The sequence below is a fragment of the Ammospiza caudacuta genome, chromosome 1, assembly GCF_027887145.1.
Source record: "Ammospiza caudacuta isolate bAmmCau1 chromosome 1, bAmmCau1.pri, whole genome shotgun sequence".
NCBI lineage: Eukaryota > Metazoa > Chordata > Aves > Passeriformes > Passerellidae > Ammospiza > Ammospiza caudacuta.
The window spans coordinates 107,813,145-107,840,527 of NC_080593.1; the positions used below are offsets into that span (position 1 = coordinate 107,813,145).

At 43.1% G+C, this 27,383-nt stretch overlaps 1 protein-coding gene across 1 annotated transcript in view; it reads left to right on the forward strand.

The window, feature by feature from the left end:
- Positions 1 to 27,383, forward strand: part of CABLES1 (Cdk5 and Abl enzyme substrate 1) — a 69,974-nt gene that overhangs the window by 21,192 nt on the left and 21,399 nt on the right. The window contains exons 2-4 of the mRNA XM_058807275.1: positions 11,274 to 11,345; positions 13,568 to 13,660; positions 20,440 to 20,517. Of these exons, the coding sequence (XP_058663258.1) occupies positions 11,274 to 11,345; positions 13,568 to 13,660; positions 20,440 to 20,517 (243 nt within the window). The remainder of the gene's footprint in view (positions 1 to 11,273; positions 11,346 to 13,567; positions 13,661 to 20,439; positions 20,518 to 27,383) is intronic.

Sequence of the window (27,383 nt, forward strand, 5' to 3'; positions counted from 1 at the left end):
CTAACCTACATCCATGCTCTGGCTGATTAATCTGTAAATCCTTCAAAATTTCTCTCCCCTGCTATTACATCAAAGCATGCCTGAGTAAAAAACATGTGAGCAGAATCCTGAAATGTGTTCCCATAGCATGAGAAGGACTCTTTGTGTGTTTCATTAGGCAATACTTTGGGAATTTTTTATGGGGAAACAGGCGGTTGGCTTTTTAAAGAGTGTGAGATGTGTTCCTGGGTTAGCAAAAGAGAGCTGATGGTCTGGAAAAACTGCCTGGAGATGCTTTGTAAAAATTGTCCTTGGTTCCTTGTGACCTTTCATCAACTTAATTCATTGCTAATGAGCTGCAAATTCATTGCAATTCATTGCAGAGCTTTGAAATTGCCACTGAGTCAGATGACAAAGTGCCTTGTTTTATGTTATCGAGAAAAGTCCTCTGACTGAGGGAGGACTAGGCTATAATGCAACTCGGAAAAAAAGTCACAGACCCTTTGTCTCTAAAGGCTGCTGATGGAAGTGCAGAGATTTTGAGAAGAGAAGAGGAGGGGGAGACCAGAAAAAGTGAAAGTCTGACATCCGCATAGGTTCTATCCGTTTGCCTGTTCACCCCAGGGAAATGGTAATGTGATTGATTTGTTCCACATAGCTAGGCAGAGACTTTAAAAATCAAATATATCCATTTCTGCATTGGCTTAGTGGTTTTTCTTCCTAAAGCCATTTTAAAAGTGCATGTATATAAAGAAATTAAACACCAACAAGAAAAAACACACACAGAAAAGGGTCTCCGCTAAGGAAGAATTAAATATGTTTTTGCCTCTACAGTCATGGCATTTGCTATCCAAAGGTCTGCCTAAGGTTGTGCTTAGCATGGCTACAGTTACAGCCGCAGCACTACTCTTCCAGACCCTGGAAATCACTCAAACTAGGTTAGTTCAGACTAACTCAGTGGATCACACCTCAGCTTTGGAGGAACCAACCACCACATCAGCTCAGGGCCCCTTGGCAGGTGTTTTTCAGGTGTAGTGCTGTGATTTGCTCCTGTGCTTCCCAGATACTTGGAGACAGAGACCTTGGGCAGCCAGCTTTGACTGCTGGGAAGATTTGATGTGTGGAATGGTGCTTTAGGCCCTTCTGAATGCTTTTTTATAAAGCTATTGACATGGGGATGTCCTTCATCAAATGTGGGATTATGGAAGTCATCCCTGCCTCTCCTGAGCCTCAGAAGAGGAGGAGGGATATGCACTATCAAACTGCCTGTCCTGGGACCTTACAGTAATTTTTAGACTTTTTGCCCCCACTTCCTGAGTGTATAGATGTCTGAAGTAATGCACAGGTTATATAAACTCATCATAGCTTAAATGTTGTGTTGTTTGTTTGTGACAGGGAGAGGTTGGTAACTCAGGTCCTCCAGACTTCCTGTAAGGTCAGGGTGTGACTCCATTCCAATTAATCATCTCTACCAGGAGATGGGTTTGTAACTGCAGTTAATTGTTGTCTATTTTGCTTTAATGGTTGCTTTATCTATTTATTTGCTTATATGCTCTGTAGACTAGATCAAACTGGGGGCTCAGGACACATTTGAAGTGGATCACTGCGAACATTGGGGTTGGTCAGCCAACCTCTACCCTTCCTCTTTGCAGAGTATGGATGCAACAGATCTTTTGAGTGGGCTGGCAAGACACTGAATAAGTCAGGAATCATCACTGAGGTTGTTTGGTATCAGTGGTGCTTTAAGGTGGCTGCCTGCTCTTGCATCTGCCAGAGCTGCTGCCTCTGATCCTTCTGGCACAGCATGAGGAAACCAAGACAGGGAAACAGAAAAAGTGAAATTTGTATCTTGTGCTGCATTCTAATATCAGTCCCCTAAACTGTTGTTGGCCAGGTTTGTCACCATGAGATGCTCTTTTGCCATTCTGATAATATAAAGTATCAGTAGACTCAGTCTAACAGAGTGCTCTGGCAGTTTTCTTCACTTCTGATGTGTTAATGAATCTGCATTTAGAATAAAATAGAGTAAAATATTGCAGTTGGAAGGGGGCAGCAAGGATCATCTAGTCCAACTGCCTGACCAAAAGTTAAAGCATGTTGTAAGGGCATTGTCCAAATTTCTTGAAGTTTTTTTTGTGTTTTCTCCCCCCAAAAACTGATTGAAAGCTGATATCTCATTGCTGAGTATTTCCTCGCCAGCCAACTTGCTGGCACCCACAAAAATTCAGTTCTCCAGTAATTACATAATTTACTAAGTAGGAGATTGCTCCGATTACATTTTATAACCCAGCACTGTGGCAGTATGTGGGGAATATAGGAAAATAAAAGGCCATAAATTTGGAAACCATTCAAGTCTGCACATGCAGCTGTTTGTGGGGTGGCAGAGCAGCATGTGTTCCCTGAGTGAGTGGGGATGGTGCCCTGCAAAGATTGTTTTCAGCAGAGAGCTGGGGGGTGCTTTCTGGCCTCTGGCCTCAGCCCATTGCCATGTGTGCTCTTGGGGGCGTATTGATCCCGGGAAAGGCAGTCCCCAGCCTGCAGATGTAGGCTCCATTTGCCAAGTCAATGAATTGTTCATTGGGGGCCTGCTGGGTACTCTCTGTTGTGAAAACAGGTGGGGAGGCTTCTTGGCCAGCTTCTCTAAATATTGCAGAGGACTGAACCTACCGTACCTTCAAAGAGAGCAATGATACAGCTCACAACCAAATGTTGCCAGTGTTATGAGAATTCCTGCATACTTCCTTACTGAAAGTAGGGGGAAGTGAGGGTTCCCTGTGGAGATCCAATCTCTTAAATGTCACCTTTTAAACCATGATTAGTCTTTGTGCACCTGTGATAGCCTGAACCACGGTGTTCAGTCTGTGTGTGGTCTTTCACCTTGCAGAACTAAATGTTCACAGAGGAGTAAACTGGTTCTTGGAAACATTTACATTTTTATTAGAGTTCTGTACCAGGAGAGTGTAACTTCAGACTGGGAATGAGCCAATTGTGTAAGCCATGCTGAGCAAAGGACCTCAAAAGAGAGAGAAGAAATGATCACTCTGGCAGTTTGTGGTTTTCTCAAATACTTGGTTTGAAAGTTGATGCTTCATTTGTCTGGGATGTGGTGTTTAAGGGGAAACACTGCTTTTGAACAGAACAAAGTATTTATTGTTTTGCAGTGCACAGAGTTTTGTCAGGGACAAATGATACATGAAGAATGTGTTAGATTCATGTTAATCCAACGAAGGCTCTTAGGGTGTGGGTTTTGCTGCCACAAAAGGACATAAAGATGGACAGTTTGTATGTTCTTTACACTGCTATTGTATCTGCTTTGGCAAGCATTCTTGTTTTCATAAGGTTGGGTGATTAATCTTGTTGTTTGCTTCTTCCCTAGTTTTGAGTGTCTGTAATTAAGCTGATGCCCATTGATGTCTTACTGTGATAATATGTGTTAGGTTATGAGGTAATGGTTGTTCTGAAAAATACAGCTATGGCAGTGTTGGGGCACACTCGGAATAAATCACTGCACAGAAGCCTTCTGGAAGGTATCACACTGCTGCAGAGTCAGTAAAGTGAAGACAGTGAATCTGTAAATCACTGGATAAAGGTAACAGGATGTAGATTTTTGTTGCTTCAGCATCTGTGGGAGCTGTGTGTAAATGAATCTCACTGAATTGTGGCTGTAGCTCCTCATTATGGCTTGGGCAGAGTCAACAGTATGAGGATTGGCTGCAGAGGCAGCTGCCTGCAGAGGGAAGATGGCATCACTGAATCATGGAATCATTTAGACTGACCTTTAAGTTCATTGTGTCCAACCATTAGCAAGCACTGCCAAATCCACTACTAAACCACGATGGTAGGTTTCAAGCAAGATACATCTTTGAAGGACTGGGAATCCTACTGGGGGAGGTGAATATTAAGTGTTCCCCAGAGTTAGCAACATGTGGTGATTGCTCTTCTGTTCTCCCTAGAATAAACGCTGGGAGTTGTTTTCCCTTCACTAGAGATTTGTTGAAATCATGTCTTCTAGAAAGACTGACAGTGTGTCAAGTTGAACTGTGCATGATGCTAAAAAAGCCAAAAAAGTCCAAAAATCCTGTTCTCCCATACCTTCTGTTTTTTCTGCACAGTTGAACATACCCATTCACATTTTACAAATGCTTTGTCAGTGAAGTGTTTGCTACTCAGCACTTGTAGTGAAAGTTCCTTATCTTTTTGGAGTGCTGGTAATCTTGATTTTGTATTTGATTTAACTAGACCCAGATGATCCCTCTGGGGCATTGGGACAGGGCTGTGTTAGAATTCTGTGTGCTATTTGAAGGATCATGTGTGTAAAACTGCATAATAATATGTGAACAGAGCATTGTGTTGCATTGTGAAAGGTCGGTGAGATATTTTGGAATTGTCATGTTTATTTTCTTCATTGTTTCTTAACCTCTTTCCTCATTCTTACTTAATAAATTCTTACTTACATTCTACCTCTGGGATGGCAGTGTAAGTGTTTTTCATGTTGAGATATGTGCAGACAGGTCAGGAGGCAGCAGTTCAAGTACTGCTGTATTTCAGAGTTTCTGCCTTGGATATTGTGGGAGAATGAGGCCTGGAGAAGGAGTTGGATGACAATATAGGTGAAATACTAAAATATAGGTGAGTGCAGGGGGTACCCTTGGTTTAGGAGGAGGGTGTAGCATGGAGCCATGTTCATGCCATACTCTCCTGTCATCTCTTTGTTTCTATCCATCTTCCTCCTTATGCCCAAAAGGGTGATGGAGACATTTGGCATGGCATTATTCTCCTAATTATCACTAGTTTTGAAGGTCTGTCTCCTTGCAGTGCATATCCCAGGAAAGCAGGTTGTTGAGAGTCCTGCTAGCTCAGGATCTCTGCTTCCAGGACAGCCCACTGCAGAAAGCTGTGGTCTTAGCATGTGTTGGCATCCTGCCTGCACACAGGTGACAGCTACATGGAGGGCTCTCGGTATGTTCTCTGTGTGTTTGGGTTGGGCTGCTGAATTAACGAAATAACCCATTTTCAGCATGTGCCAGATGCTTTTAACTCCCATTGTGTGCAGCCTTGACAATACACTGCACAGTGTGGAAGTCCTAAATGGAGTTTGATGTTCTTTGCAGATAATGGCTCTGCTGTGTAATTATGATAGCACACAATTAAAAACGGCTTTATATCGCTTTGGGTAGCTTCTGGAAATTCTATTTCCCTTAATAATTTTCAATAGTCTCAGGGTTTGTTTTTCCTGTGTTTGTCTTCCTGTAATATTGGCAAAAGATAGGAAGAAAATGAGCTGGGACATAAGAATCCCAGTAAAAACTTCAGAGGGAGGGTGAGAGGTGACTCATTAGCGGGTCTTTCATCTGGGTTCATGCTGGGGCATGGAGTCAGGGGTCAGGAAGTGAATGGGGATTCGTTCACAGCTGATGTCTTGTATAATATTTCAGAAGAGGGAATTAATTGTTGCAGCTTAGCCGGGGAGTTTGGGCAGAGGCGTTCGGCTGGCTGGCTGGGGAGGACTTGGAGAGAAGTGGCATTTGAGTTTCCCTGGAGTGACAAAGGGGCTGGAGCTGCAGGGGACAGGGCATGGCCTGTGTCTGGCAGCTCTGCTTATACCTTATCCCCTGGCCACAGAGGGGCAAGAGAGCCAGCAGCTGCACTTCTGTTCATACCCAACTCCAAAGGAGTTAGAGAAGAGAATGGCAAATGATGACTTACAACTCAGAGAAGCCTGCAAGATATGTTTGTAGCCATAGTGCTGTAATATATAGCATACATATATTTGCATATATTATTTACTTTTAGTGTTTGGTTGGGTTTTTTTGTTTGTTTTTGTTTTGTTGGGTTTTTTCCCATTCTACTACATGGAAGCCTGATCTTAGATCTCACTGAATGTTCTCCTTGTCTTCCTTTTACTGTTCGAACCATTTTGGTACTGGAAGAAACAATAAGAAGCGCAAATGAAAAAAACAGCACTAGTGTTGCTGTTCCCACAGAGCATCAAGGTGATGTTCTGCCTGGACTGATCTATGGGAACTGCAGGTCCAGAGTATGTTTTGGTAGCTCCTGGGGGAGTGCTTGCTGAGGACAGGTTGGCTTTTGAGCAAGACCTCTCTGAGTCTGGAGCTGGCACCTTTCAGAAGTTAGATGGATGCAGAGGGAGACCCTTCACTTGCACCTCTAGGCAAGCCCTGGGTATCCTTACGGGTATCCTGATCTCATTCCCAATCACTGTGAGTTTATGGTTACTTTCTTTCCACTCCCCTTCTGCACCTATCCAGGGTAGTGTTTCTGTGTGTAGGACACATCTTTTGTGATGAAGGCACTGTGGAAATAAAGAATCCAACATTTTCAAAGTGTCGAGCAGTCCTGTGCTTGTCTGATGCTTCCAAGCCACATTCGTATAAACACAGCTGTGATCAGAAGGGAATAGCCCAGAGGTTTCTGCCCCATGATTTTGCCTGGCCACCTGAAGGGAGGAGGTAGCCCAGTGGATGTGGGGACTGCCAACAGTCCTCAGCTCTGGAAATGTCTCTGTCCTCCCAAGCTCTCCCGTCAGTGTTAATGCAGCCAGCAGGCATTCAGATGGCTGGCACTTGTGTGTCCCATGTCACTGCGTCTCTGGAGGGATGCAGTGTTCCAGACAAAGTGAAGAAGCTTATCCTGAAGGGTGTTTTTTGTTCTGGGAGCCAGCAGCACCCACACTGCTGGCTTCAGCTGTTACAGGTTTGTGATTTTAACAGAAGCAGGAGGGAAATTAGACTCCCAACTTTCACAGAAATTAGTTGTATTTGAAATATAGCTTTTTTTTCCTGGTTTTGTAGCTGTGCTAGAAAGTCATTACACATGGATTTATTTTTCCTTATCTCTTGGATTATCATTTGCTTCCTTCCTTCCTTCCTGGATGAATTTATCCAGTGTTCTCATTGCAGCTCCTTCTTTTTTTTATCACCTCCTGTCTATGTGGCTTAAGATTTTGTGTGTTTAACATAACTGAACTGAGTATTTTGCGGCAGCTGAGAGCAAAGATAATATTCCACGGATTGATGAGGTTATGGTGAATATACTTGCAGTCTACTTGCTTTGGCTATTTGCTGTTTTGGCTACAGACCTACCTTATTTCATTTTTCCTTATATTTAGTTTTTTTTTTTTTTTTCCCTTGTATTTTATTTAATTTTTGCAACTGAGTCACACATGAATCTGACTTTGGAGAGGGGAAATGAAGACAACATTTTAGCTTTAAAGAAACTTCCACAGAGATTCAGACAGCTGGTCAAAAATAAATCCAGTATGCAAGCAGAGTCATGAGTATCTTAGAAAATAGCCATTTAAAATACTATGGCATCAAATGTTTCTCTCAAATGTTTTTTTCTTCAGTCTGCGCTTGGAATTTGATTGCAGGGTACTGGTTATTTTTGGGCACATGCACAGGGAACCATAAGCAAGGAAACAGACGAAAAATGTTTTAGGTAGGTGTTGAAGGGAAAGTGATATTATTTTGTTTTTAAACAAAACAAGTCTGTAAGTTGCATGAAACTGTGACCATTGTCCTGCAAGGGCTGATGATTAGAATGAGGGGATCATCATCTTTCCAGCACTGAACTGCCTTTTTCTGTAGGGAGCAAGATGAGTTTGCTATACCTTGAATGTAGCAATAAACTAGGAGGAAGTTTTTAAGGCTTTCTGTGGACTAGGAGAAATTAACATTTTTGTTGAAGCATCTTTAATTTGGTTATTAAAGTCAATTGTATTTTTTGTGTTAGTTTGACATTTAGTCTACAAAAGTTTTAAAGCATTTTGTATTGAAGTTGCATCTGCTTAGAGACTTACCCCAAAGCCTGAATCCTGTGTGAGTCACACAGTGTTGTTTTGTTTTGTTCTGCATATATTCTTCCTTCACAGTACAACGATTTTTCCCATAATTATTATTGAAATAGGGCATTTCTAAACACAAAATAGGTATCAACACAGCTTTACATCAGAATGATGGTGATGTGTGGTATGAAACAGTTTGGGTTATTTCAGTGCAAGTGTCTACATATACCAGCTGCTATACCATGCTAATCAATTTTTGAAAAATAACTCTTTTAGGAGTTCTATAGACAAATCCTGGCTGCTTGCCTGAAGAGAGAAAGATGATTAATTTAAATACTAAACACCAGTTGAGGTGATTAATTCTTAATGAAGTCAGTGGAAAACTGATTTTTCTTGTATTCCCTGGAAGATCCTTTCAAAAGCTTTCCTTTTCCAGAGATGTTTTTTGTCCCATGTGTGTGGCACAGGATGTGACTTTGTTCACAGCAGGTAGGTTCATTAGTTGGCATTTCTAGTATAATATCCAGCTGTAGAAAGCTTATAAAATACTGGTATTTAGGTCATCTTAATTAGCCTTGAAATAAAGATTTAAGATAAAGTGGAATAATTGTACATCCTTCATTGCAGCTCAGCTTCTTCAGTGAAAAGAGGATATGATTCCTGTACAGTATGAACTGATTTCAACAGAGTTGCTCCAAATCCACCTCTCTGGTGCTCCTTTGACAGTGCTGGGAGTTGAAGTGATTAAAACTAATAATTCTGGGGAGAGCTGAAAGATGTGGCAGTTTTCAGCTGGGTTAGGGGCTGGGCTGGATATCCTTGCTCTCACTGCTACCTGTGTAGTGCACACCTTTTATGTGTGTTTTCTTCCTTTCTTCCTGGATGGCTTTATCCAGTTATGCTTGTCTCATGCCCTAATTGAGAGGGACCACAGGTATAAGCGCTCCTTTCCCAAGTTGGGGTGAACAAAGAGTTTCCCCCACTCCTTTGTGCCAATTCACTTGCCATGTAAGGTACCCAAAACGCTGCAAAATCAGTACTGGTGAAAATTGGTGTGAGGTCCTTCACGCTGAGAGGGGTGGCAGTGATTCCCACCCAGTCTATGCTGCGTTTGAGGTTAGCAAGCAAAAACCAGGAGGCAGCATCCCTGGTGCTGGGTTTAAGAAGCTGAGAGCAGTGAGGGAAGGCAGAGGAGCCCAGCAGGCAGCTGGGTGACCAGCTGGTGAAATGCATTTGTGTGTGCTCCTGCCATTCACTGCCACCCACTGCATGTGCCTTAATGACAGATGCAGATGTAGGATCTTCAAACCCATGTCTGACAAACTATCAGCAATGAAGCTGAGGATGGTGTATACCTTTGGGCAAGGAGACTCTTGGAAAAAGGCTTCAGTGGCAGCTGGAATATGCACCTGATGCTGTATTAGCACCTGGCATCTAAAGGAGATACAGCATGACTAATTTGATAAATGTAGTATGAAGAAGGTGGTAAGGTTGTACCATTGTTTATCTCCCTTTGACTAACAACATGCCAAGAATGCTTTTGGTGTTGTAACACCACAAGATGGGAGCATGCCATTATTTGTATTATTAAGCTAATGATGTGTAAAGAGGTATTAAAAAGCCAACAGCTATCATCTGCCACGTCATCTACTACTTGAAACTTCCAGCTTTTGCTTATGGATCAGTGAAACTGAAAAAGTAGGAGGAGCTCCTCCTGATCTGAATTTCTCCCAATAAAAGCATTCCTGTATCCTCTGTGATTATGGATGGAGCTGTGGGAGCACCCATGGGTGCAGGAGACAGGTGTTTGGTCTCTTCTCCTTTGTCTATGCCAACACATCCTGAAATGCAGACTCTTTTTTTTAGCATTTTGAAGGTGTATCCTATCTTGCACCAGGTCTTCTAAAATCCTAGTTTAGACAAAGCCTGAGGGGATTTAGGTTTGCATATTTTTCCTAAGAGGATTATGCTTCACACTTAGTTGATCTATAAATTGTTTGAGGGGTTTTCTGTGATTTTCTAAGGACAGAAGCTGCATGCTCATTCAAATTGTCCTGAAATGTGTTGTCTCTGGGTTAGGGATGGAAATTTGGTGTTTGAATTAATAACAAATGGAATCACTGAACCTCAGGGTTATTTTGAACTGAAAAACATTTTGGTAATCAGATTTGCAGCATGGCTGCAGGAGCAGTTGTAGCAGCACAACTGGAGGGGTAAGGGAATTGCAGGAAGGATTAGCAACTGCTTACACTGGCAACAGAAAAAACAATTTATTGTGAAAATGCAGCCCAGAAATAAATTAATGAGCACATAGGAGTGCATAATGGCATATAGGAGTGCTCATGACATTCTTTAAACTCTTTGCTTGCTGATGAAAGGGAGTAAGGCAGCTCAGTGGGAATTGGGCAAGAAGCAGTAATAGTCTTTGCAGACTTTTGTCATTCATACCCATGAAGTCACTGGAAGGTGCTGTGTGCCTCAGCCATGGCCCTGGGGATGGAAGGGTGCTGGCACAGCTCCTGACAGCTGGGTGCAGGGGCACAGTGCCACGGCTCTGCTGGCTGCTGCAGCTGCTTTGACGCCCATCGACGACGGAGTAGCTTCCATGATTGCCAGCTTAATTTCTCTTTGTGTGCCTGAGGGTGGGCTGTGTCTTACACATTCATTTATGGTATTTACTGTAGTTTCGTGGAGGGTTGGGTGCAGTTCTTGTTTTGTGCTGCTGTCGGGGTGTTTGGAGGTTGTGCAGCAGCAATGGCTGCTGAAACAAAGACTGTACTCTGGGGCATCTTCCCTGCTTGCTAGAACAGCCAGAAAACCCGTAATGCTAAGATTTCCATAATTATTTCTTTGAAGGTGGAGGAAGGATGTGACTCAGACCTAGGAAAATGGTTTAAAACAGAGCTTAGCTCACCTGTGCTGCTCATGGGGATGGTCAGAGCTTTTGTTTAAACTGCTGCTTTATAACCAGTGTCACTGGCACTATCATCTTTCATCTCACTTCAGACACTCCTCACAGGAGTGATGAGATGGACATCATGGAGAAACAAGTGGCACTTGCTTGGTAGAAAGTGCAAGGGGCAAAGAGAAGTGCCCCTGTGGCAGTGTGAAGGACAGGCAGTCTCTGTGGATCTACGTCTGCATTATTTTGTCAGAGCTCTATACTTATAACATTGCCAGCTGTACTGCAGCATATGTGGGACTGTGTTAGATGGGTGTTAAACCCTTAAAGAAAGGGGAGCATAAACTGAGGAGGAGCTGTTGCAAAGCTGAAGCTTCTGCTGTGCTGTAGCAGCTTGTATGGAGTAAGTTTGCTTCTGGGTGGAATCAAACAGATTAAGATAAGCAGAACGGAACAAAATTTATTAATATCCAAAGGCGTGGCTTGGCTAGTGAAGGGCAGTTTGTGATCTTTACTCAGTAACAGCTCTGAGGACTTCTTTGTGCCTTCTAATCAGCAGTGATGTTTTGTGTTCTGCTTTCTCTGCAGACGTCGGCTGATCTCCCAGCGATCTTCTCTGGAGACTCTGGAGGACATCGAGGAAAACGCCCCACTGCGGAGGTCATTTTATTTACTCTCTCTCTGGCTTCTTGTCTCTAAAGCACATGCATGGCAGGCTTGCTCTCCCTCCTCATGTTGAAAACTAGCTGGGTCTTCACATTAAGATATCCTTCATAGTGAGTAAAAGTGTTGAAACTTCACATGCCCTGCGAGGTGGTGGCTGATGTGAATTGCACATTCCCTGGCTTTAGGTCATTAAACAAAAAGGCAGTATTTAGATGAAATGTCAGGAATTAAAATGCCAGATTTGACTAATAGAAAAGTTTCATTTTTACCAATATGAATGACTAGCCCCTAGTCAGTAGTACCCTAACATCTGTTGTACATTTTAAAAGTATGTTCAGATGGTTAAATACCAGTTTAAATACAAGTAAGTTTTTGAAGGCTAGTATTTTTAATGAAGTTTTAGTCTAGTCTCTCAGCACATGCAAGCTTATCTTTTGGTTACCAGCATTGCTGTGTGTTGGCTGGTAGGTTTGTGACTGCTACCCCACTAATAAAACTGCTCCCATCCTTGTTATATTGGCCGCTTCAGTGTGGTTTGATCTGTGCTTCTGGGAGACCACAGCTTCCTCCTCTGGGGACCACAGCAATTAGTCTCTAGGCAATCCTCTGGGGTGATGGAAAATGGAACAACTGCTTAACAGGTCAGAAAGTGGCTGGTTAGTAATCTGACCAGTGCATGGAATGCTTCCAGGTCAGCTGTTCCGCAAGACAGCAGCCCAAGTTTGACTGCCTCTTTATCTTAGGACCTGTAATTCAGCTGGTTTATATTGGTGTTTAGCCTGCAGCCTTGTTTATCCGCATGCAGATTGGCTGTCTCTCCTTACCTCAAAGCAAAGAATAGCAGAGGCTGTACCAATTGGCTTATTACCAAAGCTTGATTATTTTTACAAAGCTCACTGTTGCATGTTATGAAGTGTTCCCATAAGTGATTCAAACATGTATAATTGGTAAAAGATATAAACAAAGTATGGTTTGCCAGGCAGTATTTTTGCTTGCTAATTTGCAGAATTGGTGGTAGAATGTCTCTCTTGGTGCCATTTTCTTGTGAAGAATCTAACAAGGCTAATTGCAATCAGAGGGTGAGGGAATCTCAAAGCCTTTACTAGCAGGAGGAAGGCGGAAATTGATGGGGTGCCCCTCTTGGGGTGTGCCCGTGCAGCGCGATGGTACAAGTGGTAGGGACTGGCACAGTGGTCTGTGGTTTCAGTCCAAGATAATGACCTCATGGAGCTGCTGAACTCTGCCTGTGCAGGGAGAGGATGGAAAAGAGAGGTTAGGGAAGCTCACCATGCGCCAGCAGAGGATGCTGGTCCCGTGGGTGCCACAGAGGATGCAGCAGCCACGGTGCAGCCCTGGCTGTGCTGGGAGCACAGGACTCATCTCCAGTGCCTGCGAGGGAGCTCTGCCTCGCCCTGCACCAAAACAGGCCTGAGATGAGACAGAGAACGCTTTCACATGCGCTGTGCTTTCAGCTGATTAGAAGGAGCAAGGGTGGAAGGCAGGGGGAGGATATTGCTGTTTGTCTCATCTCTCCTCCCTCTGGCAATTTCTATCTGTAACTGCAATTTATAAAGCCCATTCAGATGTAAAATAGATTTAAGGCTTAATGTTTTGAAGAACGATTATTTTTTTTCCTGGGGTAGTTTATTTTGTTTTCACTTGTTTTGTGTACTATCAGGAATGTGAAAAGTAATATTTAGAGTTAAAATCAAATAGGAATTATCTTTGCAAATAGGAGATTTTTAATCTTTCTAAAATTAAAATAAGAAAGAACTTCCCAAATGGCTCCTTTATCAATAGCTGACGAGCATGCAAAAAGCGTGGGTGTTGGTGTGAGCGGGGAAAATTGCATATTTACTAGGTTTTGGTTTGGTTTAATTTTTTTTTTTCTTCTGAAAGCTTGGGCTTAGCTGTCATGGCAGATTACAGGAAGTTTTACTTTGCTGAGATTATTTTATGAATTTTTTTTGGCATGAAGGGAGGGGGATGGTGCCTTTTCTCATTATTACTTTAAATTTTTTTTTTTGTTTGAGCTGTCGTGTTTCCAGACTTATTGTCTTTATTGTTCTTGCTGATTCCTAACACAGGGTGACTTGAATCATTTGTCTCGTCTTTCCTTCCTGCTTTTGTGTAGGCTTCTTGGCGGTACAGCAGGGAACTGAAAACTTTTTTTTCTTCTTCTCCCTCCCCTCCCTTGCAACTGATTTATTTTTCAGATGTCGGACACTCTCAGGATCACCCAGACCAAAGAACTTTAAGAAGGTTCATTTTATCAAGAACATGCGGCAGCACGATACCAGAAACGGCAGGTACTGGGCATGCAGGGGCTGCTTCTGCAGAGGCAACCCCTGGGGTGTGAGGGAAGGGGCAGGATCAGCATCCCCCTGCAGCAGCACAGCCATCGCCACTCACCACCCAATGGTCCTTGCCAGGAAATCCCTGAGGGTGCAGGCTGCAGTGCATGCTCCATCCCCCAGGGAAGTACGTGCCAATGGAAGTGCTAGCCCGCAGATTTTAAGACCTGTGTCTCCAAAATGCAAACAACCTGCAAAAAAGGAAAATCTGTGATGATGTCGGAGCAAATGAGGCATAATCTGGTTGTGTTTCTTCAAGGATGCTGTCAGGTTCTAAGTATGAGAGGGGCACACAGCTGAACCTGCCTGGACCAAGTTTAGCAATGGTTCAAGGATACTGCCAACATCTCTTAGTGGACACAGCTTGCTGGTAAATGCACAGCCCAGGATGGTTGTGGCAAGATGAGGCATGGGATCCTAGTTTCCATGGCAGATGTAGGCAGAGAGGCTTCCAGGGGATGTGTGAGAGGTGTGCCTGTATATGCAGCACACCCTGAGCTGGGATGTGCCCAGCTTACAGCCACAGGCACTGGTGGGACCTGTGCAGCAGCCATTGGCTGAGACCTGGCTTACTGCAAAGGCCTATTCCCTTAGCTGAAGGTGTATCCATCAGCAAAAAGGGTTCTCTGCTGTGGTGTCATCCAGCTCAGAAGTGAAACTGGCTCCTCCCTGCTTATAAAGAACATAGCTGTCTTCTCTGATTTTTCCAATGACAATTTCTCCCTGTGCTTCATGATTTTTTTTTACTCTTGTTCTTCCAAATCTGAGTAGTTTTGAACTAGACCACCTGAATAGGTTGCATGTAGACTAAACTACCCCAGTGAGAGTTGACCCTTGCACGTGCCTGTTCTCATAAAACTGAGAACCATGGCTGAGAACCATGTATGCTCTGTTGGACTGATTTGTGCCTGTAGCCTTTGATTTCCATCAGATATGGAACAATGTCAGTAGAAATTCTAACATTGCATTGAGTCACAGGTTTTATGAATTGAGTTCTGATAGGTGTTAATTGGCTCAAGAAAAATTTTCTTCACTGTTATTCTCACACATATGATTGAATGCAGTGAAAGGTAGTAATCAATATGAATGTCGTGCAAGGTGGCCCTGAGAGATTTTAGAAACGGCTTTTAGACCCAGCTTTAGTATCAAACAGACACATGCAGAACTATTGAACTGTTGACTATTGTCTGACTAGCTGCTGATTATTGTCTTTATAAGAAACACATGTGGAATCAAACACTGCAAAGCAACCCTTTAATTTTAGTCCATTTTGAGCATAAGTAGATATATGCTCTGGGAATTTCTTACAGCAAAATATACTTACGAGGTATTATGCAAATTCCACAGAGAAAAATTTCTGAGATGTGTACATAAAATCTAGGCATGAACTTGATAGAAATAATACCTGCAAAAGAATGAATAAACATTTGATTTGTAAACTTCTTTCTCAATGTTTTGCAAAGAAGTATTTGTAGCATATATGCAACATTTTACCTTAATTCAAAGATCAGTCATTATGTCTGACAATGTAACTGAATATTTTTCTTGCTAAGAAAGCTGTGAGAAAGCTTCTGTTATTCAACTGGCTTCTTATCTTTATCAGCAGACACAGCTTTCCAGAATATTTCCACAATCATAACAAAGATCTCTTTATCTAGAATACAAATACAATAAGAATGAGAGACACACTTTTGGCAATAGTTTTCATCCTACGGTCGTAGAGCTGCAGTGATGCTAGCTAAAAATGAAATGCAGAGTTAACACTTTGTGTCACCCCTATGTCTAGCAGTAAGTAATTTGAGTGCAGGCTGTTTTTCCCAGGGGTCTGGATGTAGTCACTGGAGTTAATAGGCATTCTGGATTAAAAGGACCTCTGGAAAACCTCTGGAAATACAGGTGGATCTCCTTTGTGTATTCATCCTAAACTCAGCAGTGTTTTTGAGTATGTTAAAACTTTTGAAGCTGGTCTCCTCCCCAGCTGCCTCTGACACAGAGGAGCACAGGTGTTGTAATGGATAGAAAACCCTCCTGGGACTCCTTTGCTTGCTTGAGACCTTGTCCCAGGTGGCTCATGCATGGTTGTGCAGGATGCAGGTGCTGAGCTGGGCTGGAGTCAGGCTCTGAGCCCCCTCCAAAACCCTTGATCCTTCAGTCACAGCATGTCAGTCTTTCACTTAAGATGAGGAACCCAGCTTTGAAAAAATCTACACTGAATAGTTTTGGGTGGTGAATTTGATGACTGGGCTTTAAAATAGCCAGCGCTTTCAGAACTTGTTTCACTGGCTTGGACTGTGTCAGAGCAAAGAAAACTGCAGTGTGAGTGATAGCTCAGAGCTCCTCTCGCCCGTAGCTGCCTTTGTTTGCATCTCTCAGCCTGTAAGGTGATGTGTCCTTGTCCTGTGGCACTGAGAGCTCTTCCCCTCTCAGCCTCAGGGGTGACATGTGTTGAGCAGCAATGCTCTGGGTCCAGCCTTTGGCAGTCCTGCAGCAAGGCAGGACCTGCTGTGGTTAAAATAAGAGTTCAGCTATTTAACACAGAGAGAAAGCTCATACAGAAAAATACACAGACTGGAGCTTAATCAGTGAGTCCTTGTAAAGCTTCCTGTTGATAGTTCTGATCACTGGTTAAACCGGTTTCTTTGGATTTCTAGGTCGTGGCTTAATAAAGGAGTTGGAAAATGAGGGTTCCTAGACTATACTAGCAAAGCAGTCTTGTAAAACAGCACAAAATAAATTTTCCCATTTAAAGACAAAGACAAGTCAACCCTGACATACAAACTAGCAGAGGTAGGCACCAGCATATGGTTTTATCCACTTTACTCAGCAGGTTTATTGGTGATGTCCTCCATAAACAATGAAGCAGAGGATTAGCAAAAATGAGCCACTGAAATGGCAACCTGAGCCAGCTGAACAAACAGTTACTGGTGAGAATGGGACAAGGGCTCCAGAGTTATCATATATGGCAGGTATAAAAAGCAGTAAAACAATGTTCCTCTCCCACCCCCATGCCATTGCTTTCTCAGATTTTTTTGTTAGCAAACACATCTGAGTGAAGGCCAAACACCATCATGAAATATCTCTTTTGCTGCTCTCTTAATTGCACATACATGCAGGCTAAGAGGTTGATGATTGGCAGCACCCTCATGGTTCATAATAACTCTCAGCCACCTTCTAATTGCCCTTGAACTTCTGACACTGCAAAATGAAGGCTGCCACCCTGGCAGCATCCGTGTTTTTTGTGTTCACCTTTGTGTGCAGGGCAACAGAGCCCTGGCAGTCAAAAATCATCAATCAGTAACAAGAAAAGAGTCTGCAATATTCCACATGTGGATGGTATATATGATGTATATTGTATTGCCTGATGGCAGCCTTTTGGTGGAACACAATCAAACCTAGACAGATGCTGGGAGAAGCAGACATTATTCTTCAAGTCTATTAAATTACTGATTCTGTTGAGAGCTTTGTGCTCATTAAGGTTTTTTGCAGTATACACTTCATAGAGAAATTGGAAGATTAGTTTTTATAGCCTTTTGCACATTGTCAGAATTCTCTTGCAAAATAATGGTTGCTCTGAACTATAATAATTAGTACAACTTTTCAGTGAAATGTGAGAATTAAAGAATGAAAATCTTTTTGTGAAGTGGTTTTAAACATGTCTAGGTGGCACAATTGGAATCAAGGCATGTAAACACTCTCACACAGCTTCTGAGATAACTCCTTCAGAGGTGTGCAGGATTATAGTTGCCCTTTGTTGAAGAGTTGAAATCCAGGAAAATACTTTTCTCCCATAAGCAATAATTTTATTTTCTTGAGCAGCAATGGACTTCCACCATGACTTCTCCAAAGCATACTTTGTGGCAAGTTTCTGGACTTTCTGCCCCAGCAAACCATTGCAGGCCTTCAGAAATTTTTTTGCTTCCACGCATGTCATCAGACCTATACATAAAATGCTGTTTTATCCTTCCATGATGAGTATCTGGCCACTTCCTTTCCAGTCCAGCTTCTAAAGCTGTTTTGCATCACTGTCCCTTGGCAGCTTTGCAGATGAGGTTTTGTGGCATCCTAGCAGTGGAGGCTGTGGGCTCCTCTCGTGCTCTGCCTGGGAGATCTTTGTGTAAGGAGGATCTGCTGATTTATGCAAAGAGAGGCAATACTTGGGTCCCAAGGGAAAGAAATCTGAAAAAAAATACAGGCTGGGCTGGTGCTTTTTATTTCCTTTCTTGTCTGATTCTTTCTGATACACACAGTTCTGTGGTAACTTCCTACTGTTGTCTTTGCTTGTGGACATGGAAGCACCAGTTTGTTTTTCTTTTAAGTATTAAGAGTTGAGTGGTATTTTTAGGGAGGTGTAGGGCGTTGGTGGAGGATCTGTATTTCCAGAAGCAGCCAGAGGGAGGGGGATAATGTGCTTAGTGGGTACTGTGGTTTTCCGAATTCAAAGATGCTTTCTGATGTCAGCCTCGAAACCTGTGCCAAGTTTCATACATCAGCAAACAAGGCTTCCAGTGAACAAGCAAGCTGTTGTGAGTAGCAACCATTCAGCAGTAAGCAGTGGCAAGAACAAAATTAATCATATGCCAGGGTTTTTTTGCTTGTGGATTGCTGTTCTCAAATGGGAAAAATCATTCCTCCCTGCTCTGTAACTCAGTGCCGCACCATGAGACCATCTTGAAGGATCTGAGATTTCCCTTAGGTAAAGAGTGTTACAGCATTCAGACAACAATGAAATTGTACTTCATCTGCTGCAGGAGAGCTTCCTAAAGCTGTATGTGTGTTTATTATTGGAAACCCTTCTTCATTAAAGGGTAAATCCCTCTTTGCTTTCAAACGGGATTTTAAGGAAGAAAATAGGATTGCCATAACGGAGTAATCCAGGAGAAGGAAAATCGATCATTCTGCATTTTTCCAAGGATTACAGCAGCAGGATTATTACAGCTCTCTTGGGGAGCTAAACCTTTTCCAAGAATGATGACTAAGCTGGTCCCTTAAGGAAACAGTGTTCTAATAACAGGGTGACTGGTATGAGATTCATAGGTGCATGTGCTGGTTTTCAGACAAGAAGGAGCAAAAGGGTTTGTTGTCCAGCTTTGACCAGTGCAGGACAAAGGATGAAAAATTCACAGAATCACAGAAATCACAGAAATTCAGGTTAAATCCTCACATACAGATCTGTGGGACACAATGTCAGAAAAATCAATGTTGGAGAGCGAAGCAAGGAAGTGCAATAGCCCTGACAGCCAATGTAGTGGTAGGTCCTAGCATTTTCACCACAAGTGGAGATTTTTAGAAAGGTAAAATATCAGAAAACTCTAACACTAATCGGGTCAGAAAACATCAGAAATTGCTGTCACTGTCTTAGAGGAATTTGACATGGTGCAGCCTGTTAGCCAGCTTTAGAGGGAGGAATGGTCAGTTGTACAATGGTACAATTCTCGGTGTCCTGATGGTAATAAGGAAACAGGGTCTATTTGTAAGCAGTTACTTACTGGCATTTTATATCTTACTTCTTGACCAAGCTTCTCTTGGCTTCTTGCAAGTCTGCATCTCCCAGAACTTTAATAATGTAGCTGCTGGCATCCCACTCTGTTTTATGGGAAGTGGGTCTTGACTTCAAGGTGGTTTTGATGTTGTTTAATATGTCAGAGCCTGATGGCTGAAAGCAGCAGTGTGGCTGTGTCACAGACAGGTTGCTCCAAGCTATTTGATTTAAAGGAGATGAACTCTATCTGAGCTGAAACCAGGACAGTATCACACAGTGACTTTGCAGATGTTGCAGAGATTTAGAGACTGGTTAGAAATACAAGGCACTTTCTTTAACTGTCCTGGATTCTGAGATAAGCTCTCTGCAGGCAGATGATGTATGATTTCATGTAGCCAAATCTTGGCTAACTGCCTATGAGGAGCAAAGGCAAGCCATGCTTAGAGGAGGAGGGATTCAGCCCTGACATTGACAGATGGGAGCTGTGGGGTCAGTTATGCCTGAGTATCAATGCAACATCATAACCAAGAGGGCTAATGTGATTATTGAGCACAGAGGCTGGCAGAGTGTCATGGCTAGATGCTGATCTTAAAGGTAAGGCTGGAAGATGTGCAACTTCTGAGGTCAGGGATAATGCCTGGAGACCAAGAAAGGTAATGGGGCAAAACTGGAGAAGACTCAAAAGAGGAAGCTTGGAAACAATGAAAGGATCTGGAAACATTATAGCAAACCTATCCTGATTGATGGATAAGGCCTATTTCAGGAACAAGAAGCTGACAATCAAGGGAGTCCTTTGGTTTAGCAGAGAAAGGTCACAACCAGCAGCCAGAGTGTCTATCAGTGGTATTTGTTGGTGTGTATCACCTGGTTGCTGCTGGGTTTGTCTGTTGGGTTTCAGGCATTGTAGTGAGTTGACAGAATGGTCCCTTGCCTCTGTGGGTAGACTCCTTTCACTAGGAAAGCATCTGTCCTGCATTCCAAGTCACATATTCAAGATAGTCCTCCTAGAAAGCCTGTAGAGGGAATGGGGCTCTACTACTCATTCACTGCTCATTTGCTGTGGCACAGGCTTCAGCACTTCTATAAAGACTCCGTAGCACAATATCTGCGAGATGTAAAAGAAGACAGAGAAATCGTCCATTATGGAAGTTATGTGATTGCAAATTCCTCAATGGTAACATCTATTGCTTTGCTTATTGTGGTGGGATTTTTAAATTTTAGTCTTTGATTTCTTTTATTTTCTTTTATATTTTAGAATAGTCCTTATCAGCAGCAGAAGATCCTTCTGTAGCATATTTTCAGTGCTGCCATATCGAGACTGTACCCAAGTCGGGTATGTATATCCATACGTGTACTGCATAGTCTTTCTGGGCCTGCATGTAGACCTGATAACAGAACACAGCATGATGGAGCCTAATGCTTTTACATGTCTGCTCTGAGAAGAGATAAATGCTCTTAGGTGTATTTGCTTTGTGGACTATTACCAGGTTAAAACTACAGCTCTCAGTCCCCACTTTATTTATATGTGTTATGGTATCTTTGATTATTAAGCTGGAGAAAACTATTCCCATGATATCAATGTTCTTGAAAAAAATGCACTTTTTTATTGTTTCTTCTGGTTTCACTCATCTTTGACAAAACAAATACTCTAGTCAGCATGACTTTAATTGTATAAGATATCTTAGCTGTCTCTTTCTCCTAGGCAAACATAGTGCTACTAAATCTAGATTTGTAGAACTATGAATATATACTTGGATTTAAACAGAATACTTTTGTATTTAATACTTTTAGTCACTGGTCAGATCATTTAGTCAGTGAAAGCATTATTTTTGTGATAATTTTGTACAGGTTCATAGCTGTCTGTGCAGCTGCCTCGCATCCCCTGACATGCTGAGACTCTGTAACTCTGATAGGAAAGTTCCTTTGGAATGAACAAGTTCTCCAGAGACTGAGAAGGCTTTTAGCTCTTCCACTGAAACCACAGAAGTGGCAGGAACTGGATTTGGCTGGGAGATGTGGCCTGGCAGGCTGTGATGGCCAGCTGGGTGCAGAGCAAGGCTGGGATGGGCAGTGCTGGTGGGCAGCAGCTCTGTGACCCTGGCACAGGGGAAGAGCACGGCCACCATGCTCACTTGCCAGAGACCTGAGAAGTCCTTGTGGTTGACTCAGAGCACAAAATGTGTGGGAAAGAGTCAGATGATACACTGAGGGGGGTTTGGAAGATCCACAAATCATCTACAGTCAAATCTTTCCACTGCATAAAAGACAAATTTGGCTCATACTTTCCAGCCATCTATTTAGTTCTGGAGAGCGATTTGTCACAATCTCCTTGTGCACCAGTAATCTAAAACAAAGGGAGATTATTTTTAATGCACAAAGGAAGCACCTTTGTTAGGAGGTTGACTCTGTCTGCTCACTCTTACAGTAAATTTTTTCCCTTAATTAAACTGTGATGACACATCAGGCAAATTCTTGACAGACTGGCAGATTTGTTCTTTGTTCTTGAGTACACTGTCATTCTTTTATGGTCATCATCCTGTGGAAATTGCCTCTTTATTGAAAATTGAACACATTTTGAAACTTTGATGACTGGTTATACCTTCTAAATTACAGCAGTAACGAGCCCAGCTGAAAAACTAAATATTATTTCAGCATGTCATGTCTTGTACTGTGCTTGCACAGCAAGAAGGGCATGGGATGAGAAGGTAGAAAGTGCCAGTACACAACAATCCAACCCTGTTCCCTTGGCTGAAAAAGCCAAGATTTAAAAAAATGCCCTCTGTCTTTCTTCCAGAGCATCAGAGGAAGAGAGAAACAATTCAGTGGCACCTCCTTCCAGGAACAGCTGGTGCAAAGAACAGATGAGGCAGTATAACATAAACTGTAGCCACTCTGTTCAGGCTGCACAGTGCTTGCTTGCTTGCTTGCACATTTTGGATGTGAAGTAGGAGGGGGGAGACACTGGACACTCTTGTGAAGTACTGTAATGACAGCATCCTTTAGCTTTGCTTTCTCTGAATCCCTGGATTGCTGATGTCTGTCCCCAGGTAAGATGTCCCAGCTGGTTTGTGCTCTGCAACTACCACTGAGCAGTTAATGAAAAGAAACAGGTCCTTGCAGGGAGCTGTGGACACATCTGAAATTTGAACTGAAGAGAGCCCCAGCAGGAGTGGGAGAGCAGGATGGATGAGCAGGCAGGAGGAGCTGTTCTGTGTGAGAGGGGCACATAGTGGAGCTGCTGCTGCTTCTCCACCTCTGCTCCAACTCACAGGCACTGTGGCCAGTGAGGAAATCTCCAGGCACAGCTATTTGTGGAGGCTGCCAGCCCATGTTGTACTCGAGGCAGTGCAGAAGAGCTGTACTCCACCAATGCTGGTAGATACAGTCTGTAGGAGCAGATGCATTATAAAAACATGGTAAAAGGCACTTTCTGAAGTCCCAACTCTATGTACCTGTCCTGTGTGGATGGGGCAGCACCACCCCTCACCAGTGAGGTATGAGAAGTGTATTCCAGACTGTGGTCCTTAATTGCCTGCCCTCCATGCAGAGGTCAAATGACAACAGCAAGAACCCTCCCCAAAAGCCTCTAAACCACGATTTTAAGTGGCTGTACCAATACAAATGGAGGTCTGGGGAGAGAGACATAGTTGTACATGAAGGGATGAAGTTTGAGGTGCCCCGGGAATAAGTTTCCTAAATGCTTACTCTTCTTCATCTGTCTAGACCAGCAGAGCAAGTGTGAGAGCAGATATTGCCAGGTGAAGGCAATGTAAGGAAAGCTTCACTGCAAGTCAGGAGCTGAAGGAGGTGCTAGCATCTTGGCTGCTGGCATTTCTTGCCCTTCAGTACCTCTTGATGTTACAGCCCAAAGTCACCAGACCATAGGTGGGGCTTAGTGGTAGCTAAGGGGAGTATGTAGTGATGTGAAAACACTTGTGACAGTGTTATTGCCTCTGTTCTTAATTGGACAGACACAGAGAAAGGTTTCCTGAATGTTTGGTTTTATGGCATACAGAGTCATTTTGTGATGCAGAGGTTAGAGGCAAGTGCTAGTACTGCAGGTTTGGGTTGTGCAGTTGCCTCTCATTTTTCAATGCATTGGAAGCCTTAATGGATAAAGCAGTCCTCTTTCTTCTTTAAATATAATATTCCAAAAGATGCAAGATCTACTTTGTGAACCATGTTGAAACTGCCTCAGTATCCATTTCATATCTTCCTTGCCACAGATAAGCATTAATCCCCATCTAGTTCTTTAGATGGGCAGAAAATTGGAGGTGTTGACCTCCCATTTTTATCAGAGGTGCACCTTCTGCATCCCCTGAGCTGCTGTGGCACACACCTCCTCTGTCAGAGGTTGGTTGTCACGGTGGAAGCTCACAGCAAACAGACTTGAGCCTCCATACTGTTCCACTTCCAGGACAGGGGAAGATGCCTCAGGTCAGCAGCAGGGATCTGTCCTACCACACACCCCCTCAGCACAGCGTGTGCACCCTCATGCTCACCTGCTCTGGGCCCTCAAAGGGGATTTGTGTCACGGCAAACCAAAGAGTGAAGCCATTTGCAGATGGATTAAATAAGACTTAAGGGAATTATTTGTTTGGAGATGGGTTCCAGATGGTTTGAGGTGAATTGGATTTCAGCCCTTTGAGACAGGAGACGGGGATCAGACACAGCAGATATTATCCTTTTAGCCATTAGGGAGGTCATGCTCCGGACACTTGAGTCCCTAAAGAGGAGCTCTTACAGCCAGACTCTGGGAACATTCCTGAAGGTTTCTGCCCACCCCACTCCCCAGCTTGGTGTGTGCAAGGGCACTTTGTGGACCCACCTTGTGGCCCCAGCCAGGATGGAGAAGAGCCAGGTTCAATTCTGCCTGTCCTGGAAAAAGCAGATATCCTGGGCAGGGGAGAAGGGAGACAATTCTCCATTGCTTGCCTGTTCCTGAAGCTTCTCTAGGCACCACTTCTCCATCAGCTTCCAAGGACATGGTACAACTCTGGCAGTGCTCACAGATGTTGTCAACATTGCTCCCTCTGGCCAGCAGGATGTGTTGCCCTGCAAAAATAGTCTGCTTATGTTTGCAGCCAAGTGAGAACAATCCAGTCCACATTAGTATAGCCTAAGCAATTTCCATAAAGAACAGTGACAATGTCTGTCACTGTTAGAGGTGTTAAAAAGGAGGAAGAAGGTACCATGTTGATTTTCACCCCAAAAATAAAAGGTATTGCAGTTAGTTGGGTTTACAGTTCTGACACAGTGTGGTTTGTTTTTTATCTTTGGCACACACACCATTATGCTTCATGATTTAAAAATGTGTTTTGGAAAAGGCACTTTTAAGGCTTGTTTTTATCAATGGCAAAAGCATCCACAGATTGAAATTGTACCTATTCTGATGATATCTTTTGTGATGTTGTAAGAATCTTTTAAGAGCTTCCAAGTTCCTGTGAAGTCCTGTCCAGAAGATGAATCTGGAGGACCTGGGGGAGGAGGAGAGCTGGCAGTAGGACACAAGTGCAGCACTGCAGTCTGCTTATTCTTACATGAGCACTCAGACCTGGGCTTGCAGTGACTGACTGACAGCAGGGCTGGAGGTGATGAGCTGTGGGACAGAAAACTCAAAGCATCAGATAGTGCACATCCTTATAAAGATGGCCAGTTCACCTAATCTTTTCTTCTTCCTGGCATTGAATTCATTAAGTGGATAGAAATTTACCTGCAGCAGGCGTAGCTGCTGAATATTGCTGTCTTGACAAAAATGCAGGTACTCCTCTGACAAAACTTGCCTCCAGCTAAAGGAAATAATGCAGCATGAGTAATCAAATGGATTGATGCCCAGGAAACAGACCATTCTTCTGAAGTAAAGCAGCAAATCACTAGATAAAAAGAATTTGTGTCCTTCTCAGAAATGCTACTAACCAGCTTCATCCAGTTTCTAAAGATAAGTCACTGCTGAATTTAACTTCAGATTTAACTAAATGCTGGCCAGGACAATATGTCCAATGATGCCAGGAGCAAGAGGTTTTCAATACCATCCCCCCAATTAGTATCTAACCAAAATGATCAATTAGTCCACAGACCTGGCATTCCCAACAGCCTTCTTTATCTAAACTCTGCAATATTTGTTCATATTTAGTGTTTAAACTGGGTAAGAAAGCCATATGCAAAATGAGGCGAAAAGAAGGACTCGTGTGGTTGTCTTGCTGCCATCAGTAATTTGGCAGGTTAGTGAGTGTGGAAAACAGGGCAATATTTACAGGAGAAATGAGAGCATCTAAATTGCCGTATGGATAGTTGCAATAAGCAGACAGCAAAGCAGGATACTCTGTTACATCCTTCAGAGTTCCTTGCTGCTCTTCCCCAACAGATTTTGTATGCAAGGCAGTTTTGATTAAGTCATCAATCTTGAGTGCTTTTCCTGAGCATGTATCATTCTGTAGGCCTGGGGAAGAACAACTATCTGTTTTTAGCCTGTGACAGGGAAGCTGAAATATCCTTGCATTTCTTTACCATTGCCCATTTTCCCTGCTTCTCACAAATTGAACAAAAAATGGAACCAAGCGAATATTAGCTTTACAGAAAGACACGTAAATCTGAAGGTTTTTTCCTCACAATAGGAGATTTCAAAACTCATGATCTCATGTATGAATTTTATAGAGCCACTATTGCTCATTCTTGAGTGAGTTGTCCTGTTCCCTTAGATTGAAATTGACAAATGAATCTCCAAAAGCTAGTAAGTTTAAATTTTGAACTTCTACTCTGTATTGCGCAAAACATCAGGGAAAGAGCTGGCATGCTGACAGCTAAATGCCTTTGGAGAGAGAAAAAGGAGGCTGACCTATTAGAGCCATCTTTCCAGGAGTTTTTTGCTCCTTCTCCCTGTAAATTGCAGCTGGAGTTGTTCTGGCAACACTAATGGCATTAGGATCTGAAAGCTCTTGATCAATTATAGCAGGCAGTCTCAGGCAGTGGGAGATCTGCTGCTAGTCTGACTGGCAGCAGATCTGCTGCATCTTTTCCAGAGCTCTCAGTGTCCTTGTCTCTATAAACAGAGATGATAAGTAAAAATTATTTACACTGACAGATGAGAATGGCATCTTTTCTTGATGTCTCATGAACCTCTTTTGCTTTTAGAATAAATCTTAGCAGTGTGGGGGGGATAGCTAAGCATAAAATGCAGGCACAGAGGGCTGACATCTCTAAACAACAATTATGATTCCTTTTTGCAATAAGCAGAAGGCTTTTTCATGTATCTGTAAGTCTGTTTAATATTTCATGGACTCCTAAATTATTCACAGGTTAGAGTGCTCAACTGTTACTGTCATTTAAAGAGCAAGTGCCCAGCAGGAGTGTTGCATGGGACTTTGTAGATCATGTCAAAGCATAACATTTGGTTCATTAGAGAAGTGCTATACTTCCGAAGGTAACAGCTTCCAATTTATACTCTGTTAATCCTGGCCTGGCTAGTAGAAGACATGGGATTGGTTTTTTTGATCCTTATCTATTTGCTCAGTAAAACTTTTCACCATCTGACAACAAATCTGGGATCCCATGTCACCTGGTATGGTTCCTAGAAAATCTGTGAACTCTGTTAGATGGAAAAACTTTGATTTTTTTTTCTTGCTAAGGAAACTACCCAGTCTGACTGCTCAAGAGACTGCTGGTCACATTCCAATACCAGAGACTTTCACTGCTGGGATTGAAGCTGCTTCTTGGTGGGTGGCTCCAGTGACCCAGTGGGTCCCTGTTTGACTCCTCACATACCCCATTCAGACCAGGTTTCCTCACAAGTCTGCCCCCAGGTTTCCCATGGCAAAGTCCCAGCTGTCTTGTTCCATAAAGCCATTTATTTATGGTGCAGTAGCACGGGAGCAGCCAGAGCTGGGGCCTCTGAGGTGGGTTCCCAACCAAGGAACCCCTGGGCATTTATACCCTCACAGTCTCCAGAAGTCTCCTCTTCCTCTCAAGTCTTTGGCTCCTGCCCCCCTCTCTGTGCCCATCCACCTTGCTGGCTCACTGGTTTTCCTCTCCTTTATTACCCAAAAGGCTGCAATTCCCAGCTCTCCTGTGTTTCCCAGTGTCCATTCACCTGGCTGGTGTCACCCACCATCCTGCCCTGTGTTATCCCAAAGGCTGGCAGTCCACGGCCTCTCTTCTCAGGCTCCTGCTTGGAGCTCTGTGCTTCAATCTGCATCTCAGTCT